General features: G+C 64.3%; 1 protein-coding gene across 2 annotated transcripts; it reads right to left on the bottom strand.

Annotated features, from left to right (window-relative positions):
- Positions 1-2,616: 2,616 nt before the first annotated feature.
- Positions 2,617-19,539, bottom strand: TSC22D3 (TSC22 domain family member 3). Of its 2 annotated transcripts, none has more exons than XM_075162643.1 (3): positions 19,101-19,539; positions 4,476-4,527; positions 2,617-3,898 (listed from the first exon to the last, which is right to left on the bottom strand). In XM_075162643.1, the coding sequence occupies exons 1-3, from the start codon at positions 19,421-19,423 to the stop codon at positions 3,653-3,655; spliced, it is 621 nt and encodes a 206-aa protein (XP_075018744.1). In that variant the 5' UTR covers positions 19,424-19,539; the 3' UTR covers positions 2,617-3,652. The 2 variants fall into 2 exon arrangements, with proteins under 2 accessions (XP_075018744.1, XP_075018745.1); XM_075162644.1 differs by lacking the exon at positions 19,101-19,539 and adding an exon at positions 4,862-5,059.
- Positions 19,540-22,464: the final 2,925 nt, after the last annotated feature.

Raw genomic sequence — 22,464 nt, 5'->3', positions numbered from 1 at the left:
CGAAACTTCCTGCTGCGGCGCGTTAACCCTCGGGGCGCCGCGGAGCAGCAGGAAGCGAGGGCAGCCGCCACGGCCGCGACGCAGCGTTAACCCTCCGCTGCCCGGACTGGGGCAGTCACCCACGTCCCCGCCACAGGGACTTGCTGAGCTTGACCCCCGGGAAGCGGGGTACGATGAACTGGGGGGAGCTCAGGTCAGCCCCCGCCGAGTCCCGGGGTAGAGCTCAGCCCTGGCTGCCTTGCCTTAGGGCCTGGCTCTGCTTCCCCTCCTTCTGCTGCCCGTGGTTTGCCTCCTGGGGAGGGGAAACGGGGCCGTCGGAGAGGGCTGGGGGGCCACGCTACCCCGGCACCCTCACTGCACCAGGGGATTAACGCTCTCGAGCCCGGCGGCTGGGGGGGCAGAGAGCCAGAGCGCGCAGTGCCAGCGGGAAGGGAGGGGCCCTTATCGCATTTTGAGTGCTGCACAACGTGTACGCTTCCTTCGCGGCCCGTGGCACAGCACAAGGGGACATCGTGTCCAGAAGGAACGGGTGGTCTGGGAAGGGTGTTTCCAAGCCTTTTCCATAACCAGAGGGCCTGGGAAGGGCATAGGGTGTCTTCGGGTGATGTAGGGGTGCTTGTAGATCTCCTCCAGTCCCCAGATGCAGCAGGAGCTGGGGAGCAGGCCCTGTGCACCCCGGGGGGGGGTGCTGGCAGCCCCCTTCCCTTGGCCGCTGCACGCACAGGCTTGCTGGGTGCTCAGGCCAAGGGTTCAGCTCCTCTCCTGCTGCTCCCAGGATACCCCAGGGACACCAGCGGGGCTGGGCTCAGCCATGCACAGCTCTGCAGGGGCATGTGCCAGCCGCAGGGAGGGGTTTCTGGTGGGGCTGCCCTGTGCCATTGGCTGGCACTGTGTCACACCACGCTGCGGGGACAGGGAAAGGCTCTGCCCACCCGTGGGAGGAAGGCTGATCTGGAGGGTCTGCCCGGGTGCCATTGCCTGTCTCCCCGGGCACAAAGGCATGGGAAGGCTGTGGGGAATCCCAGGGCCATGGGGAAGGGGCAGAGGACCGGGAGAGGTGGCAAACAAGGCTCCATGCTCCAAACACCAACACTGCATCCCTCAAGCGCAGCCGGGATGTGGGGTGCAGCAAGGCCAGATGGGGTAGAGAGCTCATCACTGCAGCCCAAACCTTCCCCAGTCGGAGAGGTGCAGAAGGATGGGTGGACAATTTCCCAGCAGCTGGGAGCCCAGTAGCACCCGTAACACCTACTATAGTGAAATGGCCAGTGCAAACACAGCTGTATCCAATTGCCCTGGAGGACAGCCCTTCCTGGAGAAGCTGTACCACCCAAGGGACTGGCAGCACTGGGGGTGTGCTGCATGTGTGCCCCCCAGCTTGCTGCAATGCCTGTATGTGCAAGGGATGAGTATATACATGGTATAGGGGTGCCTGAACCTGTTTGCACACGCTTGCAGGGAAAGCAATCACTCACATGGTACTCGCACACTCAAGGCACACGCGTGTGTGCCCTTGCACTAGTGTCTGCAGGGCTGCCTGCACGAGGCTGCAGTTGTGTCCCAGTCCTGAGACTGACAGGGCAGGGAAGGGACAGGCACCCCATAACGGTTTCGAGCCCTCATGGCCTGTGTTTTGCTGTTTACCCACTGTTTCCAGGGAGCCAACCGTCCTCAGCTCCCCAGCTCTGCTGTGACTCACCCTGGGCTGGGGCCGAGTCGCCCTTACTACGGCACAGACCTAAAGCAGTGCTGCTGGCAGTGCAGCGTACGGCCGCCTACCAGCTACCCTGGGCCTGGGGCACTGCTGGCCCCATCACTGGGCTGAGGATATCTCCAGCTGGCCGAGGAGTTGTGTCCAGGGTATGAAACCCCAGAGGAGGATACTGCACCTAGCTTCAAACATCCTGCCAGGCCGGGGCTCTGCTCACGCACCTCTGGGCTCTCCTGGTACCCTCCAGCCTTTAACCCTCACCCAAATGTCATAGCCACACAGCATCCCCAGAGATGGAGGGTGGGTTGTTTTTTTTTCCCCTCTCTCCCATGGGGTTGAATCCAAGGCTGGCTGTACCCTAGGATAGGCTTGGGGCACCCTCAGCCCCCATCTGGCACTGTCCAATCCAGCTGACCCATCCTCTGACCCTTACGCAGTGTTTCAAGATGGTTGAAAAAAAAAAAAGATCAATGATGTCTGTCAGCAACAGAACAAAAACACCAGAGGAAGAGCAGAGCTGGGCTGGGGGTGCATACAGCTCCACACAGCCTGGGAAGAGCCTCCTCCCTGCTTGCACACAGGATACTGCACCTAGCTTGTCACAGGCATGACACACAGGGCACCTTCCCCTACCGCACACCCAGCCCCTGGGAAGGGGGTGCCTGCTCACATCTCCAAAATCCCATCTTGGCTCACCCAGGGAGGTTTAGGGGACCAAAGGTGGGGAGCTGCCAGCTTTCCCCAGCTGGGGAGCAGCACCAGCCCAGCCCCCAGCGGGTTTGCAGCAGTGCCTTCACCAGTCCCATCCCACCAAGCCCCAGCCCCTTCCCCAGTGACCGACTCTGCCCACCCGTCCCCCCCAACCTCCCCCTTCCCAGCCACAGACACACAGCTTGGGGCCCAAGTTTATATAAAAAGTAGAGTTTATTGCCATTTCTACCTAGATTTACACAACTGTATCACCGCTTCCGACGTCAAAAGGGACGTCCCGTCACTTCCCAGAGAGCTGGCTGGGGAAGGTGGGGAGCCCAGGAGCACGGGCCGGCTCCCCCCAACCCAGCGGGCTGAAGCACAGCCCCTGTCGTGGCTCTGCCCAGCAGTCAGTCCGGATCCTCCCAGCGCTGCCGCACAGCTCTGTCGTGGTGGATGCCAGAGCAGGGTGAATCCATCCCCTCCTTCGGGCCACTTCCAGTGCTGGCCACCCAGTTACAGGTGCTTGCCGTTCCAGTCTTGCCTCGAATCCCCCACCTGCACAGAGATGGGCACGGCTGGCCCAGAGCAGGGCACCCACAGCCTTGCGGGCACTGCTCATGCATGTGTTTATACGTAGATATGGCTACAGAAGATGCCCAAACTAATAAAACAAGCTTTTTTTCCTTGTAATCCCCACACTGATGTGTGTACAGCCATGCACTACACCGCAACTGCCATCACCGGTGCTGCTCAGTCAGGTTTGGGTTCCAGCATGCTCCTGGGTGGCGAGCGGGACAAATCTGCGTTGCTCACTAAACAACGGTCTTCCTCCAACATCAGGCTTTGCCAGAAAGAGACCCCCCCCGCACAGTGCAGCAAAGGCACAGGACTTGGTGTGCGTTCCTTCCAACCGTGGATTCCCATTAAAGTGCCAAAGGCCGCCTGGCACTGCCAGGGTGTTGCGGATGCCCAGGTTTCAGCAGAGCCTGGGACGGGCAGCCTACAGATTTACTCCTGGCATACAGCAGGTTGGATAGGGAGGGGTCAGCTGCCCGCGTCTCTCTCGAAGAGCATCCTCGTGCAGGAGACAGCCGCTAGCTCTGCTGGCTGGCCAGGGTTGCCCAGGGGGGGCACGGCTCAGCGCCGGGGTCTGGCAGTCCTTCGTGTGAAATGAAGGCGGAAACAATTTTGCAGGAGATTAAGTAGAAAGAGTTCTGTGGCTCTGCCCACCCCAAGGACAGAGCCACCTTACACCGCAGAGCCCCCCGAGTGCTGGGCCGGGGCAGCTGCCCCAGGGCTCTGCTCCTCCGGGCACAGGACCTCCGTGGGGAGCCGGGACTGGAACTTCTCCAGCTGCTCGGGGCTGGCGAGGGTCTTCAGGAGGCTGTTTTCACGCTCCAGCTGGGAGTTTTTCTCCAACAGTTCTTTGATTTGCTCTTTCAGGACCTCCACCTCCTCCCGCACCGCGTACATCAGGTGATTTTTCACAAGATCCTGCAAAAGACCATCGAAGAGACTGATCACTTGATGGTTATGCCTTGGGGGTTGCTCCCACCCTGCCCCACAAAGCTCTACCCCCAGCCACTCACCAAGTGCCACAAAGGCTTTTCCCAAAGGCTGTCTCTCCCCATTCTACCCTTGGCACCCGTGCTCACCCAGTGTAGCCCCCCCAACCCCAGACCAGCACCCATAGCATCCCTCGGGTCCCCCACCTCCCAGGTCTCGCTGCCTCCGGAGGCACCCTACAGCTCCCCCGTCTCCCCTTGGGGGTTTGGCAGGCTGCACCTCCCTATCACCCATGGACCTGGCTTGGTCACCCCCACCTCCCCGGAGCGTCCTTCTCAGATCCCCCCCTCGGCGGGCTCCCTGCGCACTGCGGCGCTGCTGGAGCCAATGAGCTCAGCCAGCTGCGGCAGACAAAGGAGCTGCTCTGCCCAGCAACAGGCTGGGGAGCAGAGACCCCCCGCTTCGGGCAGAGCACCCACCCGGGGAATGGGGACCCCTCCAAGCAAAAGCACCCGGGGGGGTATCATGGAGCAAGGTGCACGGGGGGAGCAGCGCTGCGGCTCACCATTGCCTGCTCGATCTTGTTGTCGATGGCCACCACGCTGGCTCCGGAGGCACTGGAAGAGAGCAGAAAGGCAGCGCGTTAGCAGCGAGCCCCAAGCACCCCCCTTCCCCGGAGTATCCATGCAGCGGGACACCTTCCCACCCCAGGCTGCAATGCACCGCGGGTTCCCCTTCACTGGGAATCCATGCACCGGTCCGTGTGTGTCCCGCCCGAGCAACAATGCACCTGGACCCCCCTTCAGCAGGGGCAATGCAGCGGGCTCTCCCGGGGCACCGATGCACCGAGACGCCCCTTCACCCGGGGCAATGCACCCGGCCCCCCTAGCAGCAATGCGCACGGCAAAAAACGGCGGGGCGAACCGCGGCCGGTCCGGGAGGTACCCCTACCTGTTGTCAAGCTTCACGGAGACCACATCCCCCCCGAGCAGGGAGGAGAAAAAGGAGATGGAGAAGTTGTGGAGCTGGTAGACAGCTACCTCCATGGGGGACTGGTACATGCCGGTGCTCATGGCTACGACTGCGGAGACGGACGCGACCACAACAGACTGCACAGGCCACACTGCGCCTCCCCCCCGCCGCCCCTGCTTATATTGGCGGCGTCCGCCCCGTCGGGCGGTGCCAGCGCGGCCGGGCCCGCCCGCCGCCCCACAGCGCCGCGCCCGGTGGTGCCCCGGTGCTGCGCCTCGGTCCGCGGTACGGCACCCCTACCCCCTGGGACTACACCCCTGCACGCACCCCTACCCGCTGGGACTGCACCCCCGTACGGCACCCCTGCTCCCTGGGACAACACCCCTGCACGGCACTCCTACCCCCGGCATGGCACCCTTGCACCCCACTGCCGCACCTCTGCGCCTCCCAGTTGCACCCCAGAACAGCACGGCACCCTCCCAGTGCAGGACCCCTGCCTCCCAGTTCTGTGTCCTCGCGACTCTGCACCCCTAATCTGTACACCCGCTCCTGCGCCCCTTGTCTTCTGCAATCAGAGTCCTTGCACCCCATCCGTCCCTGGCGCCCCGGCACCCATCCCTGCACCCCACATTCATCCGCAGCCCACGTGCCTCAGCACCCTCTTCCTGTGTCCCCACACATAACCGGGATGGGGGTTCAGCTGGGGGGGGACCCGCTTGGGGGACTGGGAAAAAGAGGAAACACGCTTTGCGTTTGGGGTGTGCACCCCTGCAGGGCCCGCCGAGTGCCAAGAAGGGGGGCGAAGGAAAACGGGCAGCCATGGGCGTGCAAAGCAAAACCGGGAGCGCAAAACCGAAACGGGAGCGGAAAAACAGCACGGGCGCGCAAAACAAGATCCGGAGCGCAAACCCAAGCCGGACTGCAAAACAAAAACGGGAGTGGAAAACAAAACCTGCGTGCAAAACAAACCCCAGGGTGCAAAACAAGGCCGGGGCCAGCCGCGGCCCCGCCCCGCCCTTGCATAACCCCGCACCGACCGCGCCGGGGCCGCGCTCCGGCCGGGGGGGGCCGCCGCCCCGCGGCCAGGGCCGGCACTGCCGTGGGGCCCGATGCGGCTGCGCGCGGGGGAGGCTGGGGCGCCCCGTGGTGCTGGGGGGTGCGCGGCCGGGGGCCGGGTCTGCGCTGTGTTTGCGCGGAGCGGCGTCCCCGCGAGTGCACACGCGTGTGCCAGCACCGGGGTCACGCCAGGTCCGCCACCACGGCTGGCACACAGAGCGAGCGCGTCTGCTCCGTGAGGCGGAGGGAGGGCCCCCCAAAACGCCCCTAGCAACACGAGGGGGCTGGGGCTGGCATTCCCACCGCGGGCGATGCTCCCCCTGTGCTCGGCCGCTCTCCCTGGGCTGCCGGGCCAGCTCGGGGCTTATCTCTGCCCTCTGGACCTGGACCCGGTGGGACTTTGCTCAGCACCCGCCCCGCTGCTGCCCGCTGCCGCGACCCCGCGGGGCTCGTCCTTCACAAGCCAGGGCGGGTGCTGATGCTGAACGAGACCCTGCGAGAGAGCATGCGCCACGGCGCAGCGTCCGAGAAAGCATTAGTGCTGGCAGGGGCATGTGCACCCCCGAGATACTGCAGAGGACCCCAAACCCCCTGATCTGAGGCTGCTGAAGGTGCCCGGCACCTGGCTGGTGGGTGCCAGCACAGGGGGCAGCCCAAGGAGCCCCAGCTGGTGGGTGTGCTGCCGTGCCCTTCCTCGGGGAAAGGGCTGAGGATGTGCGGAGGAGTATTTCCCCATCAGAAAGGGAAACTGAGGCACAGTGCAGCATGGCTGCTGCTTAGAGCAAGGCCCTGCCAGCTTGCTCCCCAGAAAATCGCACCCCCACCTCCCAGGGCAGGATGACGATTGCGGTATCCCGAGCGGCGAAAGGTATGGGCACCCTGCGTGGGACCCTGTGCTGCCCGTGAACCACGGCTGGGCGCGCGCAGGTGCCCCGAGGCACACAGCTTTGATGTGGGGATGCGAGAAAGCATCTTCTCCTCCCCGGTGGTGGGACTGCGCATGGGAGGGGTGCTTCTCCGCGGAGGGGCATGTGTGGGACCTGTTCGTCCCTCTGTCTGTGGGGGGGATGATGCACATCCCTCCATCCCAGCATCAGCCTGGCCCACGGAAAGCCGCTGGGCAGGGGCTGAGCAGGGGGGCTGGCACTGCAGAGAGCAGGCAGGGGCTTGTCCCCCCCCAAGCCCCGGGGCTGGCGCGTGTCCCCCCGCCCTGCCCATGGTCAGGCCCTACTCACCAGTCCCTCCTCCTGAAGAGGCTTGGGGAGTATGGCGGCTGGAAGGCCATGCTGGTGCCTGCGACCCCTCTCCAGCCCCCCTGCTTCCCGGCGGCAGCCCAGCGCCCCGGCAGTGTTGCCGGCTCTGCTCGCAGCCGCGTCCCGCCGGCCCGCCGGGTGACAGGGACAGCCTGGGTGCCGGCCGCATCCCGGGGCTGCGGGCATGGGGTAAACACGCTGGGCAGATGACCTCAGCCACGCTCAATCGGCCCTTTCAGGGGCCGGCAGGCCGGCGTGCCACCCTGAGCCGCGCGGGTGCTGAGCGGGGAGCGGGCAGCTGCCCCCCTCCACAGGCAGATGAAAGGCGCTCTGTGTGCACTTGTCCCCAGGGTGGCTGGTGGTGGGCAGGGTGGCAGCCCCCGGGACACCGGGCACAGCTCTCTCCCCTCGGCCAGGACAAGCCCAGGCCACCCACACTGGGGGTCCCGTGACTCAGTTTCCCATCGCAGCTCAGGGGAGGTGCCCATCTCATCGTGCAGAGGGCAGAGGAGAAGGGGAGAGGCATTTTCTCTCCCACGGCTGGGCGCGTCACCAATTATGCCACCTTCTGTCTCCTGCTGAGAGGTGGGCAGCAGCAGGGAGATAGGGTGGGCACACCCCAGCCTGCCCCTAGCCCTGGCAGCCGTGCCTCGGTGTCCCCATCTCCCCATCTCCCGTGCTACAGCACCCCCAGGCCTGGCCCAGCCCCCTTCCCAAAGGAAAGCCCTAAATCATTAGTGCCATGGACCAAGGGCTCCAGGACAGACAGACCAGAGCCTGGCTCGTGGCTCTTGTGCCACGGCTCTGGGGTCCCAGGCCCTGCCCAGCCCCTCCCTGACACAGCGCTCAAGTAGTGAAGGCTGGGGAAAAGCCGGCAATTTCCACAGCTGCTGGAGCAAAGCGGGGAAGTGCAGCAGCATAGCGCTTTGGGAGGAAATCGCTTCAGCTCTGCCACCTCCAATATTTTTCCCATGGAGCTGGGACTATTGCAAAAATAAACGAAAGTAAGTCGCTGACTTCCCTGCCGCCCCTCCTGGGGTCTTTCCCAGCCCTGCACAGCCACAGCCCCGACTACGGCCACCACTGCTTGGGGCGCGGGCTCCCCGGCTGTGAGGCTGGGAAGGATGCTGCCCTCCTCCATGAGACCCCCGGGTGAGGGATGCTTTTTAGGGATGGAAGTGCAGAAGGCTCTGCTTTCTCTTTCCTTCCTGGCACTTAAGTAATGAGGAATTGCAAGGCAGCCTGCTTGGCCGGGGGCAGCTTTTGCTGGGCACGGGGGCTGCCTCCTCCCCCTGGCACAGCCTCAGGAGGGATGCAGCCCACCCCCCTGAAGCCCCTCGCCCGCACACCCACTCGGGGGACATGGCTTCTGCAGCAGGCACCCTGGACGTGTCACTGGATGCACGCAAACACGGGACCTCCTCACAACCCATACATTCACGCACACGTGTGTAAGTCCTGCATGCACACGCACATGCATGCCCTGCACACATAGGCACACCATGCATGCATGCATGCACGCACATGCACTTGTGTATGCACACCCTACAAGCACACCCTCCTGCATGTGCAGTGTGGATACCTCCCCCTGCACACGCATGTTGCCTTGACTCACGTGTTGCCCTGACTCACAGCTGACGCAGATGCACAGCCGTGCATGCACACACGGTGTTGGGGGGGCGAGTGCCGAGTGGGGGCGGCCCAGCTGTCCCCTTGTGCAGGGGGGAGGCACCCCCAACCCACGGGGCGGCCCCACTGTAGCCCAATTGGCATCACTGTAGCCCAACTGGCATCTCAGAGGTGGGAGCAGCAGCTCACAGCTCTCTGCCAGACCCCCAGTTTGTGCTTGACTCTCCCCAGGGATCTGTACGGGAGCCCCTGCGGGCTGTCCAAATGCCTCCTACAGCAGCAGAGTCCTGCGTGGGGCTCCAGCTGCGCCCCGAGCGGCGGGGGGCCCTTTCCCAGCCCCCCGTGGCCCCGGCAGAGAGCCTTGCCGGGCTGCTGGCCCCACTCCAGCAGGGCTGCTGGGATCCGCTTCCTCTCCCACTGCCCCGCTCCTGCTCCTCCAGGACCTGGCAGCAGCAGCAGAGCAGGGTGGACAATGTACCCCCTTGCTCTTCCTAAAGCGCAGGGGACCATGGACGCACTGCTGCCCTATGGCACCAGAGGCCACGGTGATGGCTGGGCGAGAGGGGCCAGTGGTGCAAGCTACATCCCTGGGGCAGCAGTATGGCAGCTCTTGCCTCATGTGTGCAGCTATGGGAGGTTCGTCAGGCAGGGCTTCGGCTCGTGCCTGTGGTTATTTTGGGAACAATAACAGCAGCCACGATACAGCGTAATTGTGACACTAATTGTTGCGCTCTCTGGGGGAAAAAAAACCATGGCTGTCATCGATCAGCTAGGAGAGGTGGTGAAACCAGCCATTTGCTGGTGTCATCCCCAACAATGGCCCTGCAGGATACCCCAAAGCTGCTAGCAACCCCTCAGCCATCCCACACACAGCCTGTGCCCCAGCCCGGGAGATGCCAGCCCCAATCACTGGAGTGACATTTAGTGACCACCCCCTCCTCTGCAACAGGACGCGGAGGCATGAATGCAGCTGGGCTGCAGCCCCGGCAGGACTAAGCCTGGCTGGAGCAGGGGTGACAGGAGTAGGATGATGGGGTCATCTCTCTCGCCTCCTGGCACCCCACACCTGCACTGCGTTATGGGTCAGGGGACACGGCCCCACCCCACAGCCCCAGGGATGAGATGTGCTACCACACTGAGCCCCGTGCATTGAACCCATGCCGGGCACTGTGGTGCGACACACCAAAGGATGCCCTTGCCCTGTCAGCTGCTGGTGGGAGCTGGAGGAACGGCCAGCGCTGCAGGAGCAGTCCTGGCTCCTCAGCCTCTGCTCTCCCCCAGCTCCCGGCCGTGCTCGCTGCTCCGCGGCAGCGTTCCTGGCTTGCTCTCTCCCAAGGACTCAGTTCAATGGGAGGAAGGCCCTTCAGAGGGTCCGAGGCGTGGGAAATGTTTATTGCCTGGCCTCGGAGACACTGGAGAGCAATACGGGAAAGGCGCAGAGCCAAAGCTGCCCAGGCTGCTCTGCAGAGCCAGATCTCCAGCTCAAAGGGTCAGAGCACAGGGGGAGAGGAAAAGCCACTGCTTGCAAACACGCAGCTAAGAAAACTCTGCCTTTCACAGCCTGAAATCCTGCAGCTGTGGCTGTGCCGGCCAAGGGGACTGGGGATGCCAGCACTGGGGCCAGCCGTGCCCTGCAGGAGCTGAAGGAGGGGTGGCTGGGGACACTGGTGATGGCTGGGGCTGGTGGGAGCCCCTGGTGGGAAGGGCTGGATGTGGGACAGGTCTGTGGAGCCCCAGTCTTGCCCTGCAGCCCTATCCTGGTGGTGGGGAGGGAGAGGTAATGCCAGGGGGCTGCCCATGGGCAAGCAAGCAGCTGTGTCACCTGCTGTCCCGCCTGGCAGTCCCACGCCCAGCATCCCCAAGTGCGCCTGCCTGCCGTGCAGCGCTGGCATGGGGCTGCTGTGCCGGTCCCGAGGGCTGCGGGGCCAGAGCTGCTGGAGCACACCAGTTGGCCAGCTCTTGGTTTCCTCATCCTGAAGGTGTTCTGGCCAAGCTGTTTACTGCAGCCTTGGCACTACCCCCGGCTCAGCCGGTGCCTTCCAGGGGCTGCGCGGGACCTGTGACAGCCCCATGCATCCAGGAGCCCTGTGACATGGGAACCTGGTTCACGCCCACCAGAGCCTTGGAGGACTCATAAATCCCTCAACCCAGGGCACGTGCTGCTCCAGAGCAGAGGGCAACCCCTCCTGGGTACATCTGTAAGGCAAGCCCCTGCCTGCAGAGCCAGTGCTGCTGGCCTTGTTAGACCTAGTCCCAGTCCCAGGGGACACCAGAGCAACGGGGAGAGCTGTGGAGGGCAGTCATGGGCCTTTGCAACGCTGGGGAAGCCCAGGGAGGGTTTGCAATCGGGGAAGGCCGATGGGGAACCTGTCCTCCCCTCCCTTTACCACTGATGGAGGCAAAGCGAGCTCCCGCGGGCAGTGGGGACCTGCAGAGTGCCGGGAGCCGTGGGCAGGGGATATGGTTAACCCCCCCGCCGGGCAGCGGGGCACGGGCAGGGATTGCGGCACGGGGACTCCTCCAACCTGTTGGGCTGGAGGCGGCGTGGGGCGGGAGGAGGGAGCCCTGGCAGGCTCCCATGTCCAGCTGTTGGGCTGCCTGCTTCCTCTGATAAAGGTACTTGGCTGTACTCCCAGTTCTGTGTTTTCTGGCGTGTGAGTGCACACCCCAGAGCCGGCCTGCTGAGAGCTGCAATTTTTCTTTCTCGAACTTTGTCACCAGCTCCCCTTCTTCCTCCCATGCCCCCCACCCAGCGCGCCCTGGTAGCAGCGGTGCGAGGAGGGGAGGTCAGAGATGACCCGGCTCTGGCACAGCCCTCCCGCTGATGCTGTACATAGGAAGCCCCTGAAGGCACGGCTTCCCCAGGCACGTTGGGGTAGGAGGGGAAGAGGAAAAAGGGCTGATCTGCTTATTACCAGCCCTGGACCGCACAGCCCAACCTTCCACCTTGCCTGCGTTTGTCGGCACCAGTCCCAAGCTGCTGCCTGCATAGCTCGGGCCGCCCCAGCGGTCTGCCAGGGGCCATGCAGCAAACCTTGCCACCCCGCTGCCCCCCTGCTCACACCTGGCCTGTGCAGGGTCCCACAACCGCAGCATGCTGGGGGGAAGGTGTCAGGTATGGCACACCCCAGCAAAAGACCCCGTGGCGTTCCCACAAGCATCGTGCCTTGCTGCGGGGCGGGAGCACAGCCAGCCCCTGGCCACAATCCCTGACTCCCGCGGGTCAGGGATGCCCAGCCCCAGGGAGGATGGGCGGACTGAACCCTCGGCAGAGTTTTCATCCACAAATCTGTCCACAGAACAAGCATTTCACACCCACGGGCCCTGTGGGGTGGAGTCCCGTCACTGAACTCCATGTTATCACCTCCCTTGGTTAGCCGTGCCCTGCCCAGCCTGTGAACTTCAGGCCTGTCCTCGTTTTGTAGCCCACTGTATCATCTCAGACAGTCCCAGCTGGATCGTCCCCAGATCCTGGCTGCCCTTCTCTGATCCGGTTTTGGGGAAGCGGGGACAGAGCAGAGGTGGCCGTGATGCTGAAGGGACCCCCTGCAGCACCAAGGCCACGCGGTGCCCTCGAACCCCAGAGCGTGCGGCGGGCAGGGGGCTGCCAGCCTGGGCTCTGCCCTCCCTGAGCCCCTTGCTAGCTTGGAGCCGGCTATTCCAGAGATCCCCAGCCCGAGAGAGGAACCCCAAGGGCCTCCAGCATCCGCCAAAAGGAATCCCAGGCCACTCTGCAGGCAGGAGTGGGTGCTCCGGAGCCATGCTCGGCGCTGGCAGCTGCTGCCCTGTGGCGTGCGGGAGTGCCCGGCTTGCTAATTGCAAGGCAGCTCGTTATATAATGAGAGGAGAGAGGCTGGGAAGCTGCAAGAGTGCAGCGTGTCGGCACCAAAAGCTGCTCTTCCAGCCCAGACTAAGCCACGTTCAAGGAAACCCTTGAATCCTTCAGCTTCCCCTTTCAAAGGTGCCTGAGCTTTGCGTGCTCCGGCCCGGCCCGATGGGGATGCTCGGGGGGAGCCCCAGCAGCCCCTCAACGCCCCTTCCCCGGGGCCGGCTGGCTGGACCCAGCGGCGGGGTGTGAAGCCTGGCCAGACAAACCTGGTGGGGGTCAAGAGCAGGAAAGGAGCCGAACTCCGCCGGCGTGTAAGCCAGCCGCCCCGCAGGAGGTCAGGCAAGGACGCGCGCTGGGGCTGCACAGTTTCAGCAGAGCCGGTTATTAATACCCCGCCTGGCCTTTGCGAAGAATCCCGGGCATTTCGAACCGGGGACGCTTCGTTAAAACCCTTCCCTTGCTGACATTTCAGAACAATAACAACATGAAAGACAATAAGCTGCCGGCGGGACGCGTACCTGCAGCACTGCTGTGGTTCTCTGTGTGCCCGGCCTCGGCTGCCAGCCGTCACCTGGCTCGTGCCAACCCCTGGGGACAACCTGAGACTGTCCCCTGCCTCCAAACCGCCCGGAGCAGTCCTGCTCCGTGCCACGGTGGGGATCGCCAGGATGGTTTCACTCGAGGCCATGGGGATGTCTTGTCCCGCCCTGCGGCATCGGCCACCCCGCTGCCCACAGCAGGGCTGCCATCCCCAGGGCAGTCGCAGGCAGGGTGGCGAGGACTGGATCACAGCCCAACCCTGGGGCCAGGCGTCAGCAGGGCAGGGAGGGGCCCATGGCTTCTGCTCTGCCACCGGAGTCGTTCTGCAGCAAAAGCCCCTCAAATACCTCTCTCCCTCTCTCAGCACACAGGCAGAGGATGACGAACTCCTGTCCTGAAGCCAGCAATGTGCGGCACCTGGATAAATATAACTTGGAGCTCATTGGCAAAGTGTGGCTTCAGGACAGGTTGCAGGCTTTAACACCCCTCCAGCCCTCACCCCCCTGCCACACACCCCAGGGTATCCTCTGCTCTCTGCAAACGGGGTCTCAGTCGCTTCCCAAGGGCAGGATCTGCCTGGACCCTCTCTCCCGTTGGCAGCTACCTTACGGTGCATATACACACGTCGTGATCACATTCCCTGTGCGCACATGCAGCTGCCAGGCTGCCCTGAACCCCTCCGTCCCGTGCAGGTCATGGTGCTCCCCCAACTACAGGGTTGCCTTTAACCCCCTCTGCGCTGGGAGGTGGCTGGGGAGGTGGTGTCAGGTCCCAGCACAGAGGAGCACACCAGGGGCACGGCGTGCCCGCAGAGGCATTGCCCATGGCACCCATGTCCGTGCCGTGTGCCCGGTGGCAGCTGAGATGCCAGCCAGGCTGTAAAAGACCTCCCCTGTGTGCCAGCCCCAGCCCCAACTCCCAGCAGAGCTCAGCAGTACCCGCCTCAGCACTACCCAGGATCGGGCCACGTGTCCCCAGGGAAGGGGTGGTATGATGCTGGGACCAGGGCAGACCCCTGTAGCCTGCTCCAGCTCCAACCTCTTCCACACCTGAAGTTCAAAGCTTGAAATAAATCCTGGCCAGCATTTTCCCTATGGGGCTGCGCTGCCCGTCCCTGCCTGCCCTTGGGACACCTACACCCTGCCTGCTCGGAGCTGGGCGCATGCCCTGGCAGACAGGCAGTGCCTGCGCATCCGCAGGAGGCTGAGGCGACGGGTTTCTGTGCAGCTGGCATTGGCATCACTAGACTTCAGCTCAGCTGTGCCAGGCCCCCTTGGCCATAGCCATGTGGCCAGGCGCAGATGGTTTCATCCTGAGGGCCTGGAGGTGCTGATCAGGACTGTCCTATGCTCCAGGGCACACTGGGGAATCTCCTTGCTGGAGGAAGTTGGTCTGGCAGAAGCAGGCAGGGACAGGCATGGTGCATGGTGCGGTGCATGCTGCCGCCAGCCCTGCAGAGCTGTGCCGAGCACGGTGTGCCACAGCCAAGCCTGGTGCTGCTGGGCTTCCCTGGCCAGGAGCCCCTGCAAGCCTGGCCTGCAGGGACATGGCCCCGAAGCCTGCTGGGTCACGGGGTGGGGGTCCCAGGGTGGCAGGATGCCTGTGATGGAAACCAAGGCGGGCACAGCAGACTGGCTGCCTGGCATCTTCCAGGCGGTGGGAGGATTTCGGCACGCCAAGGTCAGCTACTCCCCAGAGCCAAGGCTCTTGCTGCTAAAGCGAAAGCTCCCCAGCATCTCGCCAGTCTGCAGGGCTCGGCAAACCACGCTGCAAGACACGGGTCAGGCCACGTGCAGCTCTGTCCCATGAGAGCAAAGCAAACAAATACCCGGTGCACCGGTCCCGAGCGGGAAGGGTGGCTCTCACAGCCCCCTCCCCGGGCAGACCTGCCCCGCAGGGCCGGGGAGGGCAGAGCGGCCGGTGGGATGGCTCTCCAGTCTCACACCCACACCTCTCTCACGCTCACACGTGCTCCCGCGCGCGGCCCCTCTCCCCGTCAATGCCTCCTTGTTGCTCCAGCCCACTCGGCCAGCAGGAATGCGCTCCCTGGCCCCGCCGCCCTGGGATGCCCTTTAAGCCCCGGCTCTGCCTCCTCCTCCTGCATCGCTGCCGCAAAGTGACACCCGACGGACGGGAACAAATGGTGCTGTGCCACAAATGCCACCCTGGCACCGCTGCCTGGGTAGCTCTTGCTCGCCGGCCTGACCTTATGGTGGGAAAGGTGGTGCTGCCCAGCTTCTCCTGCCCTGTTTCATCCTTTCCCCAGCCTCTCTGTGCAGCACAGTGCTCCCCTGCCTCCCTGCAATTCCCTTGGCTTGCCCAGGACCCGGGGGAAGGTGGCCCCCAGACCCTCTAACGGCTCAGACCAAAGGGTGGGTCATTGCCCACCCTGTTCGGTGGAGCAGCAGGTCCTGCAGTGCCCGGAGAGGGTCTGGCTGGGCAGAGATGTCCCCTCGCTGCCCGGAGTGGGAGAGGGCACAGGCTGGCCAGGCTGCCAGATCTTATCCAGGAGAGGCTGGGCAAGGAGAGCTGGCACGGGCTGGTCAATGTGGGCGAGCAGGTTGGCACATATCTCCTCTCTCCACCCCAGAGCCAGGCGGGGCCCTGCTTGAATCACATGCCAGTACGCACCCGGGAGGGTGCTGCTCTCTCCCCGCAGCGCTGACCCCCTCCCACGCCGCTGGCTCCCCTCAGCCCCCCCAGCCCTGGGAAAGGTGCCACGCGGTCACGGGGCTGCTCTCGCCGGCCCACGCTTGGTTGGGCTTGCGCCTGGGTCTTGGATGAGCAATCTTGGGGTGACGTTGGCATTGCAGGGGGATGGCGGAGACCTTTCTGCCCATAGTGCCAGCATCTGCAGGGAGGAGATATGTCACCCAGCCAGCACGGCGGTAGCTGGCCTCCCTCTACCTGGTGTTTCCATGTGAGCTTGGCCCCTTGACACTGCCCAGGTCTCCTTGGAGAGCAGTTCATGATGCCCCATGTGAGGGCACAGTGGGGAGAAGCCCTTTTTGAACAGGATCCCACGCACTCCGGAGCAGGAGGGTTTCCTGCAGGAGCATCAGCCCTGTAGGCAATTGGTCCAGAGCGTCCCTACCTTGTGCATCCCTCACAGCATCCCTGCAGCGAGCAAAGAGCATGGAAAGCCTGGCAGGGACCACCCAGCCAGGGGAAAACCCCCAGAGACAGGCTGGAAGTGCTGAATGTAGGCTGTCCGAGACCCCCAGCACTGATTTGACCCTGAATTACAGAGCCCAGGGCTTGACCCAGCATGGGCTGAACTGTCTCCAGCAGAGGAGGGAGCAGACGCAGCTGCTTGGTCCTCCCGTACTGTGCTGGATTTCAGCCACGCGTGAGTGTGTGCATCCATGCGACCTCCCTCTCCTCCCATGCCAGTGTAGGAGCACATCAGCTAAAACAAGGGACACAAACCTGCTTGGGTTCCTGGGTGCCAGCAGCAAGGGTGCCCTTATCAGGCCTGTTATCGGGGTGTTCCTCTGGCACCCACAATCCCCTGCTTTGTATGCTATCACCTCTTGGGTATCTTGGCTCATTCCCCAGAAGGAGAAAGTTCAGGCTGGAGCAAAACAACAGCAAACGCAGGTGTGGGCACACCTGCCTCCAGTGCCCAGGGCCGTGCCCCCCAGCTCCCACATGCCGTGCCACCCAGGGGCGAAGGAGGATCACCCAAGCAGTCTCCAGACCAGGCTGGCAGCACGGTGCCTGGAAGCAGGGTGTGATGGAGGGACACCACGGCTTCGCACCATGCTATGGCACAGACTGTCATAAACAGGAATGCTCGGAGCCTCTTGGGACACAACACACACCAGAGCACGAAGGACAGCCTTGGGCACTGCAGCAAGGGGCACCAAGGGGCACAGATGCAGAGAAAGCCTGGTCCTCTGGCACCTCCGCTTGCTCCCTACCTCAGCAGAGTGGACTGATAGTCGCCGGGAGCACCGTGGGTCCTGCCCCAGCAGGGATGAGTTCGAAAGCTGCAAGCCGCGCCACCTCGCCTGCCTCTCACCCACGGGCACTGTCACCACCTCCCCAGGTGAGCAGCCTGGATGCTTGGCTCCGACACCCAGCCCCGGCAGCCTGCGCTGGGGACAGTGTCTCGCTTCCCCTCTCCATCCATGATGCCAACTGGCTGCAGCCTCCCGGCGTGAAGGGAAATCGCTCGCTCCCATTTTCCTCCCAGCTGAGTGAGTTTGCTGCTCGCCGTGCAGCCGGGAGCCCAGGCCGGGTGCCGGGTGCCTTGGCGGGTGTCCCGGCTCCTCCTTTCCCACCTGAGCAGCCGCTCAGCGTTATGTAAGTGCAGGAAGAGCGTCTCCGCCGAGGACGGCTCAGAGGGAGCAGCCTGCTCAGCGTGAGACGCTGGCTGGGGCGAGGAGGCGTGCGCGCACCGCCTGGGTGGCTCGCACGCGTGGGGCAGCCACGTGTGAGCCCACCCGCCTCCCCGCGCCGGGTGAGGGGAGCGAAGGTGGCTTGCACACCCGTGCACAGCCCAGGAGCATGCCTACAGGTGCATGTGCATGCAGGGAGGGGAGGGGACGGCGAGGTGTCTGCAAATGCGTGGGTGCTGCCACGTGCCCCACCTGCATGCTACCCCACCCACGGCGGAGGAACGAGCCCCGGAGCCGCTGCCTGCCCTGCCAGTCACGCAGATGCCTGCCACATATGCACCGATGGGCCACATGTCCCCCCACATGGCCCTGGGAGGGAGGATGTGTCCCACCTGCTGAAGCCACAGGCAGCTCCGGGTGCTACCACCCTGCGGCTCCCTGCGGCACCCCCTGGTCCAGCTCGGCTTTCCCAAGGCTGAGCTGAAGAGCCTCGGGCCTGCCAGCCCGCAGCACAGGCTGCTCCCCGTTGTCTCACCAGCCCTCCAGAGTGGCTGGGCACCAGGGCCAGCCCCGTCGCAGAGCTGGAGGGGCCAGTGCAGGACCTGAGACAGCTCTGTCCCCTCTCCGACCCCGAGGTACCCCTCATCAGGGCTGGAGACCCTGTGGGGTGGCAGCCCTGAGGACCCCCCGTTCAGTCTCCTCTGCCCGCAATGTCGGAGCAGGGGAGCAGGGAGGGACCCCGCACTCCTGCCTTCCCCATCCTTGGCAGGGTAAAGCCCAGCCCTCTAGCAAGTGGATGGGACCAGCCCCAAGCACGTCCTGCTGCTTGGGCAGAGGCAGCCCCGTCCCAGAGCAGCCTGCTCTGAGCCAGGAGGGAGCAGCTCGGTCAGGGGCAGAGTCACTTTCCAGTGATGGGAAATACCACCCAGGCCAAATCTGTCTCCACTCAATTTGCTCCAGGGACAGCTGCTGAAAGAGCAGGACCTGGCAGCAGGACTCTCCGGCTCCTTACCCGGTTTCTCACTAACTCTAAAGGTGGCTTTCGAGGCAGCACAGCTGTTTCCCAAGTAACAAGCTGCCCCTCTCCATGCAGGACTAAGACGACGATGCCTGTTGACGCTGGACACTGTCCATGCCCCTGCAGGCAATGTCTGCGTGGATAAGATGTAGCCAGGGAGATGAACACAGAGTCCAGGGGCCAAGACACACAGCTGGAGGCTGTTGTCACTGGCCGGACAGACATAGGGCACCACTGGCCATCATGGGGCAGAGCCACCCGGACCTGCACGCAGGGACTGGGCTGGCACCACCCATGGCAGGCGGACTGGGCTCCCTGCCACATGTGGCCGCTCATGCTTCTCCCCATGTAGAAACCCCCAACGCTGCCACACTACCCAGTCCCAGGGTCAGACGGGTCCCCGTGCCTCTGCCAGCCCAGGGGGCTGTAGGCCCCGCGTCTCGCCCCCGTACTGCCAGCTGCCAGCTCCCGAGCATACAGCCAGCCCGGATCCGGCTCCAGGGGCATCCAGCACACAGGCAGCCCCTTGGCATCCGTCGGTGACACCCACCTGTGGAAGAGCAGGAGGATGGAGAGCAGGGTCTGGTCGATGTTTCTGTTGCAGATGCCCTGGTTGAAGAGGTAGCAGGGGTCCCGCACGACGGGCTCCAGCGAGTCCTGGCGCATGATGGAGCTCAGCTTGTCGGTGTTGAGGTTCTTGCGGACCAGCTGCTCCTGCAGCTGCCGGAAGCTGCTGACGGTGGGGCTGCCCAGGTTGTTGTTCTCGCCCCCGGCCCCCTCCTCCAGCCCGCTCCGGTTGGCCAAGTCCAGGCAGCAGCTGCAGCAGTCCAGCCCCACGGGCGACCGGCACTCCTCCACGGGCGACGAGGACATCCCGGGATCCCCCCACGCGTTGCCACGGCGGCGCAACCGGGGCCGCTCCCGGGGCCGCGGAGGGCGAGCGGCGGCAGGACGCGCCCGGCTGCCGAGCGCCGCGGACGGCCGCCCGCCCGCCCGCCCGCCCCGGCTCCGCCGCCCGCCCCGCCCGGCCGCCCGCCCCGGCTCCGCCGCCCGCCCCGGCTCCGCCGCGTGATTGGTAACGGCGGCCCCGGGCGCACGGTCCGCCCGCCGCCGCACCCCGCCCCGCCGCCGCCGCCCACCCCCGGGCACCCGCCCCCCGGCCGGTCCTGCCCCCGGCAGCCCGGCACACCCCACGCGCGGGTCCCCGAGGTGCTTTCTGCGCCCCCTCCCTGGCAGCCCCGAGCCGGCAACGGGCCCTCTGGGGGGGGCGCGGCCCCCGACCTGGCGGCTGGAGGTGGCCCGGGAAGGGGTGGCAAGGGGCGGCGGCGGGCCGCGGTGCTGCCTTCCCCAGCGGGGACCTGGTGCTTTGGGACCCCGCGCTGTGCCTCCGGGGGTGGGAGCAGAGGGGCTCAGGGAGGCTGGAGCGTGGCCGCGGCATCAGCCCTTGAGGCTTCAGCAGGGGCACGCAAAAGCCCATGTGGCTCTGGAGCAGGGGCAGAAAAGAGGGAAAAGGGGAAGAAAAGCCCCCAGAATGGCAGAGAAGCCTGGAGTGACCCGGCACCACCGCTGTGGCTGGGAGCCGCTTAACCCCGAGCCATAGAAAGGCACAGGTGGAACATGCACATACAGAGCCAGGGTGGCTACGGACACGGGGAGAAGCTTTGATTTGCCTGCAGTGTGCTGGGGGCTCTGGGGATATGCGAGGGAAAAAGGAAATTTCCGCAGAGGGGGGAAAAGTGACTTCCCTGGCACTTCTGCATCCCAGTGGGGGCATCTCCCCTGCCAGTGAGCCGCTCGGATCTCTGTGGGCTGGTGAAGAGTAGTTGGGGCACATCGTGCTGGGATGCAGGACAAAACTGGCAGAGACATGGGGATGGCTGGGCTGTGACTCCCGGGACGAGAAACGGGAGGGTGCCGAGGTCCCAGCTAAAGAGCATATGGAGAAACAGGGCGAGAGAGGGCGGATGGCGTGCGGGGCGGAAGCTGGGCTGGACTGCCATCACCGTCGGTCAATGAACCCTCCGAGCTAGTCGGGAGATCCCTCACCCCCTTGGAGGGGAAAACATCTGGACAAAACAGCCAGGAGCTGCTGAAGAAGGGTTGGCCGAGGATCTGAGAGGCGGCAGAGCTGCCCAAGGGAAGGAGTGGGCAGGCTTTTAGAAAGTCCACCACGGGCAGGAGGGGAAGTGAAGGCCGCGGGAGGAAGTCTGTGCAGAGGAATTGCGAATGGATTGATAGAAGGAGTTGCAGAAAACAGCAATCGGAGGACAGCAGCAGGTCTGAAGTGCACAGAATTGATAAGAAGAGATAAACCAGGTCAAAATCCGGCAGGGCAAAACCACCCAAAGCACCAGGACAGCAGGGATCCTGGCAGCAGAGCGGCACTTGCATGAGATGTTAATAGGGCAGCTAATGCTGCTGAAGAAAAGGCAGAAGTGTTCAATAAACATTTCTGTTCCCTATTTGGCAAGAAGGAGGAAGATGCATTCGCATCACATGAGGATGAAGTACTTTCCAGTCCATTAGTAACTAAGGAAGGCATAAGACAACATCTACCACAGATAAACTGCTGTAAAAGTGGCCAAGGAGACCTCCGGGCAGTGCTTTTCATTTTGTGTCAATTCAACAGTCCCAGGGTCGGGCCAGGATTTGGCCCCGCCAGTGGAGATGGCACTAGCAGAGGGTCCAGGCGCAGGCAGGGGTGACTGGCAGCCCTGGGATGATGCTGGAACCAGGCGAATTCCTGAAGGAGGGGTGACCCACAGGCTGCCACAGGGGTGTCCCCTCACTCTGTGGCACTAGTGGATGCTGAGGACTGTTTTCGAGGTGCTTCCTCACCCCTTCCATGGTTGCCGAGGGGCTGAGCCCCACGGGAAGGAAGGGAAGCCGAGCCTTGCCGATCTGCCCCGCGTGGGGTGTGCAAGCAGCATCGGCACAGCCTGGCAGCGGGACTGGCGAGGGGATCCCTGGGTGGCCCCACTGCTGGTGAGGGGGTCCCTGGGTGACCCCACTGCGGCCAGGGCCCACGGGAGCAGGAGGGCACTGAGCTTTAATTTCTTCATTCCTCTGTCCGAAAAACGGCCCCCGTAAGCTGGGGAGGGGGGTCCTGCCTGGTGCCCCCGCCGTGCTGCCGGGCTGCGGCCCCGGGCAGAGCTGTGCCCCACACCGGGCTCTGGGGGCTGTGTGGGGGTGCGCAGCAGGAGCCGCGGGAGGCTGCTGCCATCCCGTGGGCACGGGGGGTAGGACACGTCCCCCTGCCTGCGCCCGGGGCGGTCACCCCTTTGCGCCCCTTCAGCCCCCCTTGGCGCAGCCCCTCCGCGCTGCCCGAGGCCCGGGGGTCCTGCACGGCCGCGGCGGCCGGTGCCCTGCCAGGCTGCGCACGGTGCGTCCTTCGCCTGGCTGCCGTCCAGGCAGCCTGTCCTGGGCCTTTCGGGGCTGCTGCTATTTTCAGCAGGTCGCATCACCCCCTCGTCCTGGCAGGAGCCCGGGGTGCAGGTCGCCAGCTCCTGCAGGCTCCTTCTGCCCTTCGGCTGCGGCTCCTGGCCCGCGGGCCCTCCAGCAACCCCGGGAGCTGCTGCTCGCAGCTCGGGGCAGCAGCCCCCAGGCCAGCACGCTTGCCATAGGAAGGGCTGCCCCACACCAGCCCTGCTACTCCCCGGCCATCAGCTCCTCGCTCCTCACCCTCAACTGGCACATGTCATGGGCTGCCACATTCTTGCTTGCAAGCCTTGCAAGCCTCGACGGGCTCCCTAAAGCCCCAGATCCCGGAGCCACGTGATGGGATGAGGCTATCAGCTGGGAGCAGGCATCCAGCTCCGCTGTTGGCGGCGACAGCTGAAAAGTAGGTTTCCTATGTTTAGCTCTGGCCTTTTTGGGTCCTGCTGTTCTCAGGACTGGGACAGTGCTGATTTCTG

Source organism: Calonectris borealis, chromosome 13, assembly GCF_964195595.1.
Source record: "Calonectris borealis chromosome 13, bCalBor7.hap1.2, whole genome shotgun sequence".
Classification (NCBI taxonomy): Eukaryota; Metazoa; Chordata; class Aves; order Procellariiformes; family Procellariidae; genus Calonectris; species Calonectris borealis.
This window is presented reverse-complemented; position numbering and strand designations above follow the sequence as displayed.

Excerpts from the sequence above, each read along its gene's own strand:
- TSC22D3 (XM_075162643.1), bottom strand. The coding sequence starts at position 19,423 with ATGTCCTCGTCGCCCGTGGAGGAGTGCCGGTCGCCCGTGGGGCTGGAC. Across the intron at positions 4,528-19,100 it reads ATCCTCCTGCTCTTCCACAG|TGCCTCCGGAGCCAGCGTGG; the intron begins GTGGGTGTCACC and ends GCTCTCTTCCAG. Across the intron at positions 3,899-4,475 it reads ACAAGATCGAGCAGGCAATG|GATCTTGTGAAAAATCACCT; the intron begins GTGAGCCGCAGC and ends GGTCTTTTGCAG.